This window comes from Desmodus rotundus, chromosome 1 (genome assembly GCF_022682495.2).
Source record: "Desmodus rotundus isolate HL8 chromosome 1, HLdesRot8A.1, whole genome shotgun sequence".
Taxonomy (NCBI): domain Eukaryota; kingdom Metazoa; phylum Chordata; class Mammalia; order Chiroptera; family Phyllostomidae; genus Desmodus; species Desmodus rotundus.
Genome location: NC_071387.1, coordinates 96,659,776 through 96,673,698, shown reverse-complemented (window position 1 = coordinate 96,673,698; position 13,923 = coordinate 96,659,776). Strand labels below are relative to the sequence as shown.

Genomic DNA, 13,923 nt, shown 5'->3' with positions numbered 1-13,923 from the left:
ATTCTCTGTAGCCACCTCCCCGCCTGTTCACTGGTCATTTCACTCGCTCATCACACATCCACCACTAAAACCAAGGCGCCAAAGATTCCAGCGAGCCTGAGGGCAATCAGCGTAGGCTTCAATTCGTTAGGGATCACCCATTGGCTGGCTCACTTCGACCAGCCTTCCTCCAGCCCCGCCCACCTCAGAGATCCGTTTTCCTGTTGTGTGGAGGAGCCCGGCAGCCTGGGAAGTGTAGTCCTCAAGCCTAAAGGATGGAAGAAAGTGGACTGGAAATTGCTATCAGAAATCGTGCGAAAAGGAGAGCTTTTGAGATCTTGCCCTACCACCGCCCCCACCCACCACCACCTGGCATGTGTGGTCAGTCTGGCTCAGACTCATAAAAATTCTCCGCAGGTTTTGGGGAAGGAAAAAAAAAGGAATTTTGCGATTAGGCCTTACATTTAACCCTATCCCCATTAGTGTTTCTCCCAAACGCGAGATCTGAGGTAATGCCACGCAATGTCACCCTCTCTCACACACACACCCTCCTCGTGTGCAGAATTCACACACTACACACCCTGGACCTACTGACACCACTCAACTCTCTGAATTGCCTCCAAGGCATGCAAACCCTCCCTCACACCAGACATCCCCACAGACACGCTTCACACACAATGTTAACATAGCCGCACCCCTGCAGCATCCTCCCACGGTACAAATGAACAAGAGCCTCAATTCCCGCTGTTGAAAACAAGGGACGTGACTCCTCTCCGCTCCCTTTTCTTTCAGAATTTTTTAAATGTATGTAAATATTTATAATGGCTAAATAAGCCTCTTGCCAGTCTCATAACCCCGGAACTCCTGGGACCGGGAACTATCTCTTTGAAATGCAAACATCACGGGAGATAGCTCTCAACTCCTCAGTTCCTGTGGAAGAATAACTGCCTAACTTTGGGCAGAGCCTTGCTGCAATACACAAAAGTACCTCCCCACGGGTTTGTTTCTCCCTCTCCTCCCATAAAAGCCGATTGCCATTATAAAGTTAGGATGAACTATGTGTGACTAAAGGTGTTTTCAAGTCCTCTAACTTGACGCATAGTCATTATTTATCTTGAAAACCAGATAATGGGTCGCACCTGTTTGGATACATAAAAGGGTGAGATTTCTTTCTGCCTTTGCAATGTCTTAGTGGATTGCCTGTGATGTGCATCGCATTTTGATTTAATGCTTATTTAATTTTAAACTTTTTAAAAATATTTTTAAAAGATTTTATTTATTTATTTTTAGAGAGGGGAAGGGAAGGAGGACGAGAGGGAGAGAAACATCAATGTGTGGCTGCCTCTTGTGCGCCCCCTACTGGGGACCTGGTCCACAACCCAGGCAACTGCTCTGACTGGGAATGGAAGTGATGACCCTTAGGTTCGCAGGCCGGCACACAATCCACTGAGCCACACCAGCCAGGACAAATGCTTATTTAATTTTAAAAAATGTTTTCTAGTCTCTGCTACCGTATTTTGCCATGTATAATGCACACTCACGTTTGCGGCCCAAATTTTCAGGAAAAAAACTTTCAATTTTTTATTTCAAGTATTTATTTATTTATACTTAGGAACAAAACTGATTATCATATTCCAGGGTATTATTTTGCATATGGATATCATTATTGCTTTCTAGTGTTACACTTTTAACGTATAAGCATAAATAAAATAATTAAAAACATTTATATGGATACAGAATCAGTACTACCCATGTATAATGCACATCCTTATTTTTCCCTCAAAAATTTGGGCAAAAAGTGCTCATTAGACATGGCAAAATATGGTACCTTTATGGAGAGGTTTTCCAGGTTGGGAGAAGATTTTGCTTTCTCATTGTATTTCCCAACACCCACCAACAACATCGCACACCTCTGAGGCTACATATCCTCCACACATCTACCTTCCTCACAATTCCTGCACAGCGTGCACCCAAACACAGCGGACACACTTCTTCATCTCCAGCGCTTCACATCTCCAGCATCACCTCCAACTGCATGGCCTCTGACATCTCACACCGTACTTTATCAACGGTACCCACGCAGCATACACTCAATGCTACTTGCCTCTCACACACATAATATTCACATAACATGCACTTCACACATCCATCCAGTACAGCATCTCAACCACCACCCACATCCCATCCCATCCCTCTCCTCCGCCCCACTGATTATCTCCTACACACATACCCCAACGCAGTCAGCCCACATCTCAAATCCTCCATGTGGATTTGCCCAGGCCAAGACTAAAGGTGCACATCCCCAGCAGGTGGGGCTATTTCCTGGGGAACAAGTTCCTAGGCTCTGGCAGAGGGGGTGCGAAAGACCTCCCCTTCTCAGGAAACCTTCAACCACTTTTTATAGCCAGGCTAGAAGGATAGAGATTGTACTAAAAGCCCTTCTGACAGCCTTGGGCCCACCTGGGAGGCCACTGCAAACTAGGGAAGAAGGGCGTGGCTGTAAGGGCCTGAAACTTCCCTCAAGTCTCCTCCCTAAACCTTGCTCAATGGCTGTAAGTGGTCCAGCCCTTGTCATAAAACCAGGTCTTACACAGAGTGGGAAGTTGAGAAGCTCTGGAGTATGGCTTTCTCCTGGTAGACACCCACCTACAAGGGATGCCCAATCCCAACGGCCTGGGTGCCCTCTGGCTCCTGGCACACAGTAGACCCTTAATAAATTCCTAATAATAATAATAATAATAATAGTAATAATACTTAATGTTTCAGTGTTTACTATGCCACTGTCCTGTGCTTTACATCTAAGACTCATTAAGGTAGCTATATTTATTATCCCTATTTTACAAACCAGGAGCCTGTAGCACAAAGAGCTTGAGTCACACAGCCAGAGAGTGGACTCACACTCAGATAGTCTGACTCTAGAACACTGGGCTGGAGCGGGCACGCCTCTGTTCCTCAGCCGTCCCGGAGACTTCCCTGGCTGGCAGATCCCTCGAGTGTCTCCATCCTCTGCACCCTGAATCTCAGGACCTCCCTCCATTCACTCCTCCTTTCTCACTCCATCCCCTGGCTGGGTACCAGGGACACAGAGAAGACTCAGACAGGGTTTACTCCCAAGAAGGCAGGATGCTTTCACCAGGAATCACATGCTCGAATGCTTCAGGCTCAGGCAGGAAACCTAAAGGAATGAGGCAGCCTGGGTGAAAGGTGACAGGGAATGGCAGGGATTATGGCAATATGGAGAGTTTATTTTAGCTGAAAGGTAAGGTGGGAGTGTGGCTGCTGAACTAGATCTCTTTATTTTTATTCTTTACTTCTTGCCATGGGGACTGTGTTCAAGACGGAAGCCCAAGGAAATGCTGGAGGTTCTTACGCCACCGCCCACACTCCAAACATACACTACACAAAATATAACATGGAGTATTGTTTTCTTGCCTTCTTTTTAAAGATACCTCTGAGCTCGAAAGCGAGACAGAATCTTCCCGATGCTAAAAACAAAGAAGGAAAGCAAAGCTGCAACAGTGAGAGGGGCGCAAGTCAAGCAACTCACAGGGAGGCTGGGATACCTAGGACTGGAGCTTTAACACCCAATGGGGACAGAGGTCAAGGCGGAGGCTGACACTGACTGCACAAGGCTGGGCGCTGAGAAAGGGCTGTCTCTTCTAGGCAGAGAAGACAGAGGGAAAAATCCATCTGTATGCCTTGAGGTGCAATATGGAAGCAAACCACCCAATAGGCAGTGGATGGACAAAGTCACGGCAGAAAATCAGAATCCCAAGGACCACCAAAGTATGAACTTGGACTCAGGCCAAGCCTCAGGTGCAAAAACCTGCTGAGAAACTCATGAATAGAATAGTCAGAAACCTGTGTAGCCTGTAAGACTGTGGCACAAGCCAAAGCAAGGTGGCCCCAGGGGGTGGCAGTGGGGCCTACGTAACTCACAGGATTCCTGCAGGCCGGAGAAACACAAAGAAGTCAAAGAAACCTTCCATGGTGACACCGCCATAGGAGAGTTCACACCACTGTACATATAGTAGTAACCAACATCGCGCCTGTTCCCTAGTGCTGTTTTATAGTTGAGAAAGCTGAGGGTCATTGAGTTTAGGTATCTTACCTAAGGTCAGTAAGCAATTAATTTCTCCGTGCCTCAGTCTTCTCGGTTGTAAATTGACAATAATTTTAGAGTACCTTCTTCATAGTAGGTTATAAAGATAAAGTGAGATGCTAGCTGTAAAGCACTTCTTAGAACAATGCCTGGCACATAATAATAGTGTTAAAGTAAGTCTTAAAGGGTCAGAGATGAAGTAAGTGTTAAAGGGTTAGAGATAAAGAAGGATTAGAGTCTCTAAAACAAAAATAGGACATTAGGAAGAAAGAGCTGGTGCATTAGGAAAAGAAATTCTGGAAATAAAAATGTAGATACTGAAAAAGTCTGGAATCTTGCCAAGACATTGACACTTCCTAAGCAGAGAGGGACTGGGTATCAGGTGCCAGTCCTGGGTCTCAGAAGGGCGGTCGAGCTGGGAAGACCAGGCGGAGGACAACAGGAATATCACTGACTGATTCTGCCTCTGCCTGAGACAAGAATTTGGGTGTGGTGGAGCCTGCTGCTTAATGGTTTCAGGGCCTGGAGACTTAGTTTGAAAGTCCTTGTGTCCATGGTTTACATCAGAAGCAGGCAGTGGATCGGGTGGTAGGCACAGCGGCCAGCACTGCAGCCAGATTTCTGGATTCAGATCCAGCTCTGTGAAGTGACCTTAGACATGTTAGTTGGCCCTTTGACACCTGGTTTCCCATCTGCAGAATTGTACCTAGGAAGGGAGAGTGTCGAGATTGAGTATAGGCTTTAAAATTAGAGGGCCAGAGTTCAAGACCAGACCCCAGCACTTACTAAGTAGGCAAGCCTTGGGCTTGTTATTTAGCTTTCTCTGCCTCAGTCTCCTCATCTATGAAATAGGGATGTCTGTGAAGATAGAATCAGCTAATATACATAAACATGCATATACATAAAATATATGCAAAACACATAAAATACTTTGAAACAATCCTGGCACATTAGCGCTTAATAACCTTGTGAGGTTATTGTAAAGATTATTAAACAAGCTAATTGATGGTAGAACATAGCAGGTGTTCAAAAATGTCAGTGATGACTGCCAATTCCTGGGTTGCTCCCTTTTCAGTGCACACCCAGAATACAACTGCTGAACGGACAAAGGTTGAATAACTGGATGGTGGCAATGGCAGGCAAGTAGGGGACATGGGTGCAGGCCAAGCCACAGGAAGGAAAAGCTCCTGTAGTAGCCAGGATGTGGCTCTCCCTCCCCTACTGGATTCAAGAGAGGATGGGAGCGCACCATCCTCACCTTCCCTCCCCTCCCACAAAGGGCACCACATCACAGGATCGCAAGAACTCATGGAGTTTATTGGGGCAGTGCAAAGGGAACTGGAAGTGTCACTTGTGTACATGAACACACACAGATGCACACGTCCTGAGCAGCGTCGCTCGAGGCTGGCGTCATCTGCTTTGGGTCACCAGATTTCAGAGTCAGGAGTGGATCTCAGGAGCCTGAGGAGGGCCAGGCTATGTAGGAGAAACTGTAATGGGGTGGAGTCTAGGAACCCTACCCCTGCCCACCAGGCTTTGGGAACCCTTTCTCCTCTCCCTCCCTGAGAGCCAGAACCCCACTTCCATCCCTGCTCCTCATCTCCCTCCTTCTCCCCCTTCTGCAGAGAGCAGTCCCCAGCTCACTTGAAGGGAATCACCGGGTGCTCCAGGTCCCCATGTGGCCCCCTCCGCCCCATGCTGGTTCTGGCCCATCAGGATTATCCATGTTCTCATAAGAGTCTGCATCTGGTTAGGACCAAGAAGGAGTGAAACACAGATAGAGCTGAAAGTGGCCCTAGGAGAGGGTCGGCCTCGGAGGATGACAGGGAATAACGGAAGCACCCACCTTCCTCATGACTGGGACTAGGCTGGGCCCGAAGGGAGCGGAGCTGGGGGGCTGCATACAGGATCCCTCTCATATCCTCATAGGACTGGGACCCTGTGTGGGCAGGTGACGGAGAGTTGGAGTCTTGGGAGCCATGCTGGGGTTTGGGGAAGGGAAGCGCAGCCTAAGGTGTGGAGGGAGTCGGAGGGGCAGGGAGAGGTGGAAGGGCTGACCCAGGTTGTAGTAGGGTCAGCCTAAGGTTCGGGGCCCTTGTTAATTGCAGGGTTCAGTCAGATATGGGTTAGATTATGGTCCTGGTCAGAGAAATAGGCAAGAACAGAATTGGAAGGAGTCAAAGAGTTGTGAGGAGGTTGGTTGTAGCGAGCGCTGGGTTCAAAGCTGAAGTCTGCATTGGGGCGGGGGTGAGGTAGAGCTCAAAGTCCAGGCTGGAGTAGGATTGGGGTCAGGTTGGCATTCACGGTTAGGGATGCGGTAAATACTGGAATCAGGGTTGGGGGGTGGGTAAGTGTTGAGATTAGAGGTAAGAGTCAAATCTAAGGTCAGGATTGGGCTTGGGTTCAGGGTCAAAGTCAAGGTCAAGGTTCTGCCTGGAGTTAGAGCTGAGGCCAGGTCAACCCAATGTGGGAAAGTTTGGCAGGTCCCACGCATTTCTCACCAAGGGATGTTGCCTCCCGGCTGGGGTCCCAGGCTGTCCCATGGGGGCTCAGAAAGTCTGGAGAAGGAAGAGGGAGTCACTGTTCCTTCCGGCCCCCAGGTCACACACACCATGCCTATCGCACCACTCACACTCCTCTGGAGTGTGACCACCCTCACACACACACACCTTTTGTCTTGGTGACCGGCTGGGCCAGCTCCTCATCCTCGTTCTCATATGACTCAGATGCTGCAGGAAAACAAAGAGAGAACTCCAGGGACCATTCCTGCCCTGTGGGGGCTCCACAGCACTGTGGGTCCTCCCAAGTCTCTGAGGTCCCACCAGGACCCCAAATTACCATTGGAGAAGGAGTCTTCATCCTCAGGACCCAAGGCCCCGTCGTCATCAGGGTTCTCATAGCCGCTGCCATCTGGTGGAGAAGGAGTGGGGTCCAGCAAGGGTCCACAGCACCCCTACCCCTTGCTGAGAAGGTGCGGGAGTCAAGGGGGAGGGCAGTCTTACCCTGGGAGAGCTGCTCCTGCCCAAGGTTGGAGTCATTCTCGTAGAACTCCGAGCCCTCCTCACTGTCCGGCTCCTCATAGGCCTCCCCTTCTTCTTCTGGGCCTGGGATTTGGGGATGGGGGGACCTGAGTCATGGCCCCCTTCCTCCCGGCCCCAGCCAACTACTCCTGTCACAGACAGACCGCTCCAACACCCCCGATATGAGTAAAGATCCCTCTGCCATCACCAGCTTCTGTCTGGCTCCGGGACCTCGCTGCACGAGCCTCCTGGACATCGCTGCACGGGTTTCGGTAGGACTGGCCTGCGGCCCCCAGGCCTGCAGCCCATTGCAGGGAGCGTCCTGGCGAGAGGAGCGTTGTAGGGGGCGAATGAGAAGAGATGGGGGCCGTCAGAGCTAAGGGTCTCTGTGCGGCTGAGCGACCGGAGAGGATGCTTCAGAATTGGCGGGAGAACTCCGAATCTAGGCACCCGGGATCTAAACCTAGGGATGTGGCCTCAAATCTAGGGGTGAAGTCTAGGTCTTGTAACAAGACTTTGGTCCCAGGTCCTGGGGCAGGCTACCGTCCTAGCGGCAGGACTCAAATCTGGGCGGGGCTCCGCACGCCCAGGGGGCCTCTTATCTGAAGGTGGAGCTCCGAGTTCCCGAGTTCTCGAGTTCTCGGAGTTCCGGAAGGCCTGGAACTCCAGAGATCTCAGTGATGGGTCAAATGGATGGAGCCCTAGCTTTGGGTCAGAGACCTGGCCAGGCCTCCTACCCGTGCCAGTGGTGGGTGTGGAAAGGGAGAGCACATTCCCGTACTGGTTGTGGGCCCCGCTTCCAGGGGGAGGTGTCACTTTGAAGAACCTGGAGGAGGGAGGGAAGATGCAACGTGAGGCCAGGCCTGGAGTGTACCAGGAGACACACTCAGAAATCAGGCCATGCCCTCAGAGATTAAAATGTGGTCACTTGTAATTAGCTCCTTTGTTCTGGGACAGCCAACAGAGGGCTCTGGGATCACTCCAAGGAGGTCTTCCCAGAAGAGCTAGCTTTGGAGCTGGGCTTTAAAGGCTAGGTGGTATTTCAACCACAGGTGGAAAAGAGACACCCTCAGCACAGGAAACAGTAAGTGCAGGGCATCAGTTGAAAGTGCAGGAGTTGGACACTGAGGGGCACTGCATCATTACCTTTTGGTGGGATCGGTCATTCGCTTTCTTTTCCTCCTCAGGACCAGGGCTGGCAGGAGTTAATGGGAGTCATCAGAGGAGTAGATCCTTGGCCAGGTGAAGATTTTTTTTTTGGGGGGGGGGGTGGCTGGGGAGGTCACGTGGGTCAATGGAAGAGATGGGAGTTTAAATTCCAAGGGGCCAGGGAAGTACAGAGGGCATTCAGAGAAGGGGGGCCGGTTCTGAAGTCTGCGGGGGAGGTACGGGAGGAGAGAGAGACAGGTGTCTGGCCAGTGCGGACTCTCCTGAGGGAGATGATGTTAAGGTTTGTCAGACCCTTTCAAGGACATGACTCACCTCTTCGAAGATAAAGAAGGCCCACGAGGGAACCCATGCAGAATATCAGATAAAGTAAAGTCGTAGCAGGGACTCTCCAGCCACCAGCCTCCAGCAGCCAATGCCGTATTGCTAGGGGGAAGGAGCTATGAGACAAGGACCAGGGCTGGCATCTTATTTCCCAGCCTCAAGACCTCAAAGGGCCATAAATCTGGGGGACAGGGGCAAGACATAGATCCTTGAACTCCCAAGATATAAGAAGGGCTCTCTATTCCTTCCCTCTGAGGTCAGGGACTGTGCCTCAGAGCTTGGCTCAGGGCCCAGAGTGGTATCTATTAAGCAAATCATGAAAATCCATCACTATAGTCTGAGCCAATGTTAGGGTTAAGGCGAGCATGATTATCAGCTTCTTGTAGTTAGGAACAGTCATGGTCAAAATGAAGGGCACGTTGAATTCACAAGGTTGAAGATAGGATGCAGCAAAGGGCTGAGGTAAGTTTGGAGTGAAAGTTGAGGTTAAGTTTGAGAACTGTGTTTAGGGTAGCATGGTAGGGTAGTATTGGGGGAGACAATGGGCCAGAACATCGTGATGAATTTGATGGATAAGTGCAGGCAAAGGAAGAACACCCAAATTCCTGGCTTTGGCATGTGGTCAGGTGGTAGTGTCGTTCATTTACACAGGGTTACCAAGAAGACTATGCTTAGGGAAGACGTTGAGTTTGATTTCTTTTTTGGGGGGTGGTATATGTTGAGCCCGCTGTGTCCATGGGACATCAAATAGCAATTCCAGGAGATGGGTGGGTGTGGGGATTTGCAGCCTAGAATCCAGTCACCAAGGCATGGTGGCCCAAGGAGTGAAAAAAGTAAAGGAGGTCAAATAGGAAGGGTATGTACACAAGAATGAGAGAGTGTAGACAGGGATAAGGAGAGGGCTCAGGATGCCAATGGTAAGGTGTGGGGGAGGACGGAAGACTCTACCAAAGATGATGGGAAGGCGCAACCAGTGGTAGGAGAAGACCCAGAAAAGTAGTACCTTGGAAGGCCAGGGAAAGGGGCGGCGGTTGGGGTTCAGGCTAAAGCTGATACTAGCCAAGGGGAGCCAAGGTTGGCTGGCTTCTAGTTCTCCCCAATAGCTCTACACACAGGCCCCACAATTGGGAGAAACTCTACCTGACTGGGCAGTGACCTTCAGCTGCATCTCAATGGTAGTGTTGCCATGGTAACAATAATATTTGCCAGCATCTCTAGCTGTGGCCTGGGGCAGCCACAGAACAGCCCCTCCCCTGAGGGAGTCCAAGACCCACGTCTTTCTCACTGAAGCATCCTCGCTCAGGTTTACAGTCAGTAATGAGATGTTAGGCTTCTTGGGGTGCACGTAGATCCAGGAGATGGGTCCTCTGGCCATGGAGGCAGAAGGCACCCCACAGGGCAGACAGAGAGTGGAACCAGGTTTCACCATGAGGTCTGGAGCAAGAAGAACCAAGAAGGTATAGGCCTTGGAGTCTCCTCCCCCACAAACCCAATCACCATCCCCTACCCCTGGACCCCCCACCACCACCACTTCCTGACACTCCCCTAGCTCCTTACTTTGGTCCAGGCTCTGGTTTTGGCTGCCCTTAGGTAGGCCACACTCAGGATCCATCTCCCAAATCTCAGGGTGGTCATTGGTCCATACATACAGCTGGGAGCTGGTGAGGTGGTCGGAAGAGGGCCTGCGGTCCTCTGAGGACCTGTTCTCCAGGTCACAGCCTGGGGCATCTATGTTTGAAGCGTTCCACCGGAATAGCTCCCCTGGGAAGAAACCAGAACCAGATACAGAGACATCCAGGAGAGTCAGAGACATACAGAGACCCAGAAAGACAGATAAATAAAAACAAAGACCCAGAGCCCTGGCCGGTGTGGCTCAGTAGGTTGGGCATCGTCCTACAAAGGGAAGGACTGCTGGTCTGATTCCCAGTTAGGGCACATGCCTGGGTGGTGGGGCATGGAAGAGGCAGCTGAATGATGTTTCTCTCCCTCTCTTTCTCTGCCCCTTCCCCTCTCTCTATAAATAAATAAATAAAATCTCTTAAAAAAATAAAAAGAAATGAAATCTGAAAGAAAGAAAGAAAGAAAGAAAGAAAGAAAGAAAGAAAGAAAGAAAGAAAGAAAGAAAGAAAGACCCAGAGAGAGACGGAGAAACAGCATCTCAGAGAGAGATGAGACTGAAAGGCACGGAGAGCAGTTCAGTGTTGAAGTCACAAAGCCACAGGAATTTTTAGGAGCCACCTACTACTGGCTTCCTGCTTGATCTTCAGACCCTCTAGCCCCCATCCTACCCCCGCCCCACCCTGGACCTCACCGCTGCCGTTCACGCTGACTGTCCAGCCAGGCTGCCAGCCCTGCTCAGAAGGCGGCCCCTGTTGGCACAGGTAGAAGCCCCCCATCTGGTCAGAGATGTTGGAGATGAGCAGCAGGACGCCCAGGCCCGGCAGCCCTCCGCTCAGCTGTAAAAAAGGCGCTGACTGGCACTGCCGATACCAGGCCAGCTGATCGGGAGGACCGGGAGGACCGTCTGAGGAAGCCTTGAGGCACGGCAGCACAGCACTGCCTCCCTCTGTGGAAAGAGAGAAGGTGGGGAGAGAGGAGCCCCTAGCCCCTTCACTCCTCACACTGGATTATAAATCCAATGACCCCAGACCCCACCAACTGGGACACCAACTGGGAGCAGATGAGCCCTCAGAATCCTTTCAACTCTGGCCTGAATTTTACAATTAAGAAAATGGAGGCTCAGAGAAGGTAAGTTACTTGGCCAAGGGCATCCAGCCAGAACCCAGGTTTCCAGCCTCCAACTCCTTATGTCTGTGCCCTTCCGACATACCTTTAGCGTTCACCAGCTGTGATTTCTGGGGCCTGACTCCCATGGGAGTAAGGAAAAGGAGGAAGAAGAGGAGGAGAGGAGGTGGCATGGTGGCCAGACTCCCCGAGGCACCCAGCTTCCCTGCGCAGGGGATGCTGGGGCAGGTGGGGGCCCCGTGGGCACTGAACCGTGGGTGTTTGCGAGGGCGGGTGGGCAGTCCCCCAGGGGAGGAAAGGGTGGTCACGCCTCAGGCCCCCTTCTCCACGCACCTCTCCAGACCCACACAACTCCCCTCCTCCCTGCTACACTCTTATTTTTGTCCCAACACTTACCACCAGTGAAATGATCTTATTTGAGTCTGGTGCTCACTCTCTGTTTCCCCACCAGAGTAAGCCCCTTGTAGCGCAGACCGTCTGGTTCACCACTGTATGCATGCTGGCCCGGAGTGCTGCTTGGCACACTGCAGACGCCCACAAAATATTTATTGGATGAGTGAATCCTGTCACTCATCCTTCCTTCAACCTCAGGCTCTAAATCCACCTCCCTTCACACACACACACCCCTCATTTATTCATACCGCCAACACTTCTTGGGCCACTGTCCACTTCTATACAACCAGCCCCTCACAGAGACAGACCTGAGTTTGAATCCTCCACCTCTACTTCTCGGGCTTAGTTTCTTTCTCTGTAAACTGGGGATAATAATAGTATAGTAAAATATTTTTGTGAAGATTAAACAGGCCAGTAGATGTATAACACGTTAGCCCAGCTCCCGCACAGGCGAGGCCCTCGGTTAGTGAGAGACAGCATCAATTAAAGGCTATGAGCTCAAGCCAGAGTGCTGCAATAGCTCCTTTGCAACAATCCTGACAAATGACTGATTAATCCCTCTTTCTCTCCCAGTTCTTCCCCAAAAAGCCCCTTCTTCAGTTATAGAAGGAACCCATTTGGGAATGAAGAAATTGAGGCCCCAGGTGTTGCTTGAGATTGAACAGGTGGTGAAATGAGACTAGAACCCAGGAGTCCTGCCCCTTAAATCTGTTCTGCCCATCTCTCTCCCTCCTCCTCCTGCTCCTCTTTTTTTCCTTCTTCTGTGCCTCTCTATCGGTCTGTCTGTCTGTCTCTGTAAGTATACGCGTATCTGTGTCTTTCACTGATGCTGTCACTCAGGGAAAGGCGCCAGGGACCCAGGAGACCTGCTTTCTCAGTTGCCTGTTCCCAGGGTCGCCTCATTGGGCTGTGGCTTCCTGTTTGCCTCAGGCAAACCCCAGGGGACCCTCTATTTGGTAGGGCCTCCACTTCCCTTCAGTCAGGCTGGGGCGGCTGGCAGGGGAAGAATGGGGCAAAGCCTGACTCTTTTTGGATTGTTTTTTTTTTTTTTTGCTTTCTATTCAACAGCATCTCTCCAATCCTGTTATTAGCTTCCCAGCCGCCTCACAGGCAGTCTTCTTGCTAGAGCATGTCAGTCTCCTGCTTACAACAGTTCAGTGGCTTTTCATGTACCCAACAGAAACATTCCAAACCATGGCCCCCAAAGGGCCGAGTGAGGCTTCCACACCGATACTTCCCACCTCAACCCTCTCCCACTCTGCCCCTCGCTCTGCACCTCTGAACAGCTCCTTTTCATCACTCGCCTCTCAGTTCAAGTGTTGCTTCCTCTTACAGGCTTTCTCTGACCCTGTTTATTTCCTGCCCGGCATTTTCCCCAATCCCAAAGTGTGCTTGTTTGTTAGTCTTCTCATGTGCCTCCTGCCCCTAAATGTCCCCTCTGCGACAACAGGGATCTTTACTGTCCTGTTCACTGACATCTAGAAGTTGCTTGACCAGTTTTGTTGTATAAAGGAAGGAAGTTAAGAAGCATGAAAGAAAACTTTCTTTTCTCTTCCCCCCACGTATTGTTTACCAAGGCTAGTCCATTTTCCAACCTAACTATTTCTAGAATCAACTTTCTCCTCATTTTGGACTCTACCCTTCCCAACCAGAACCATTGCAACAGCCTCTTCTTTGGGTTCTCTGTCTTCTACCTGTTTTGCTTCCCACCTACATTCCCCAGATAGAGAGAGAGAGCTTCCTTGGTATTAGTCATATGCTTCCCCTGCTCAACAGACTTCCGTGGCTTCATGGGCCTCAGGATAAAACCCAAGCCTGAGAGTTGACTGCAGCTTTATTTATAGTCATCAGTTCATCCCCTTCCCAAGAAACCCTGCGGTGTACACAGGGAGTCCTGAGGACAGGAAGCTACCAAAGGCAGTGAACTATTGGGATTTATAAGCCAGGCATTGACCTGGCCAGATTTGCACTTTCTAAAAACTCCCCCTGGTTGCAGCTTGGTGGGGAATTGGAGGGAGGCCAGAGAGAGCAGTAAGGAAAGTGTTCATTCACTCACCAGAGTGAATTCTCAGGCACTGTGCTAGGTGCTGGGGAAACAGCAGGGGACAAGGAGGACAAAGTTCTTGATCTCGTGGAGCTATGATTCAAGTTTTGAGGCCACAGAAAGGTAAAGAGAGACAGATAAAAAACAAG

At 50.5% G+C, this 13,923-nt stretch overlaps 1 protein-coding gene across 7 annotated transcripts; it reads right to left on the bottom strand.

The window, feature by feature from the left end:
• Window positions 1-5,377: 5,377 nt before the first annotated feature.
• CD19 (CD19 molecule) lies at window positions 5,378-12,291 on the bottom strand. Of its 7 annotated transcripts, none has more exons than XM_053927226.2 (15): window positions 11,734-12,291; window positions 10,904-11,158; window positions 10,150-10,353; window positions 9,733-10,026; window positions 8,584-8,694; window positions 8,248-8,296; window positions 7,839-7,927; window positions 7,310-7,423; window positions 7,084-7,185; window positions 6,920-6,991; window positions 6,751-6,810; window positions 6,583-6,639; window positions 5,928-6,020; window positions 5,726-5,827; window positions 5,378-5,557 (listed from the first exon to the last, which is right to left on the bottom strand). In XM_053927226.2, exons 2-14 carry the CDS (start codon window positions 10,986-10,988, stop codon window positions 5,736-5,738), a joined length of 1,422 nt encoding a protein of 473 aa, XP_053783201.1. In that variant the 5' UTR covers window positions 10,989-11,158; window positions 11,734-12,291; the 3' UTR covers window positions 5,378-5,557; window positions 5,726-5,735. The 7 variants fall into 7 exon arrangements, with proteins under 7 accessions (XP_053783201.1, XP_045051248.2, XP_045051249.2 ...); XM_045195313.3 differs by lacking the exon at window positions 11,734-12,291 and adding an exon at window positions 11,423-11,640 and having other exon boundaries at window positions 5,378-5,571; XM_045195314.3 differs by lacking the exon at window positions 11,734-12,291 and adding an exon at window positions 11,423-11,639 and having other exon boundaries at window positions 5,378-5,542.
• Between the last annotated feature and the right edge of the window lie 1,632 nt (window positions 12,292-13,923).

Coding starts and splice junctions, on each gene's coding strand:
- CD19 (XM_045195313.3), bottom strand. CDS start 11,510: ATGCCACCTCCTCTCCTCCTCTTCTTCCTCCTTTTCCTTACTCCCATG. Junction 10,354..10,903: donor AGTCAGCGTGAACGGCAGCG/GTGAGGTCCAGG, acceptor GTTTCTTCCCAG/GGGAGCTATTCCGGTGGAAC. Junction 7,186..7,309: donor CCGGAGCCAGACAGAAGCTG/GTGATGGCAGAG, acceptor CCCAAATCCCAG/GCCCAGAAGAAGAAGGGGAG.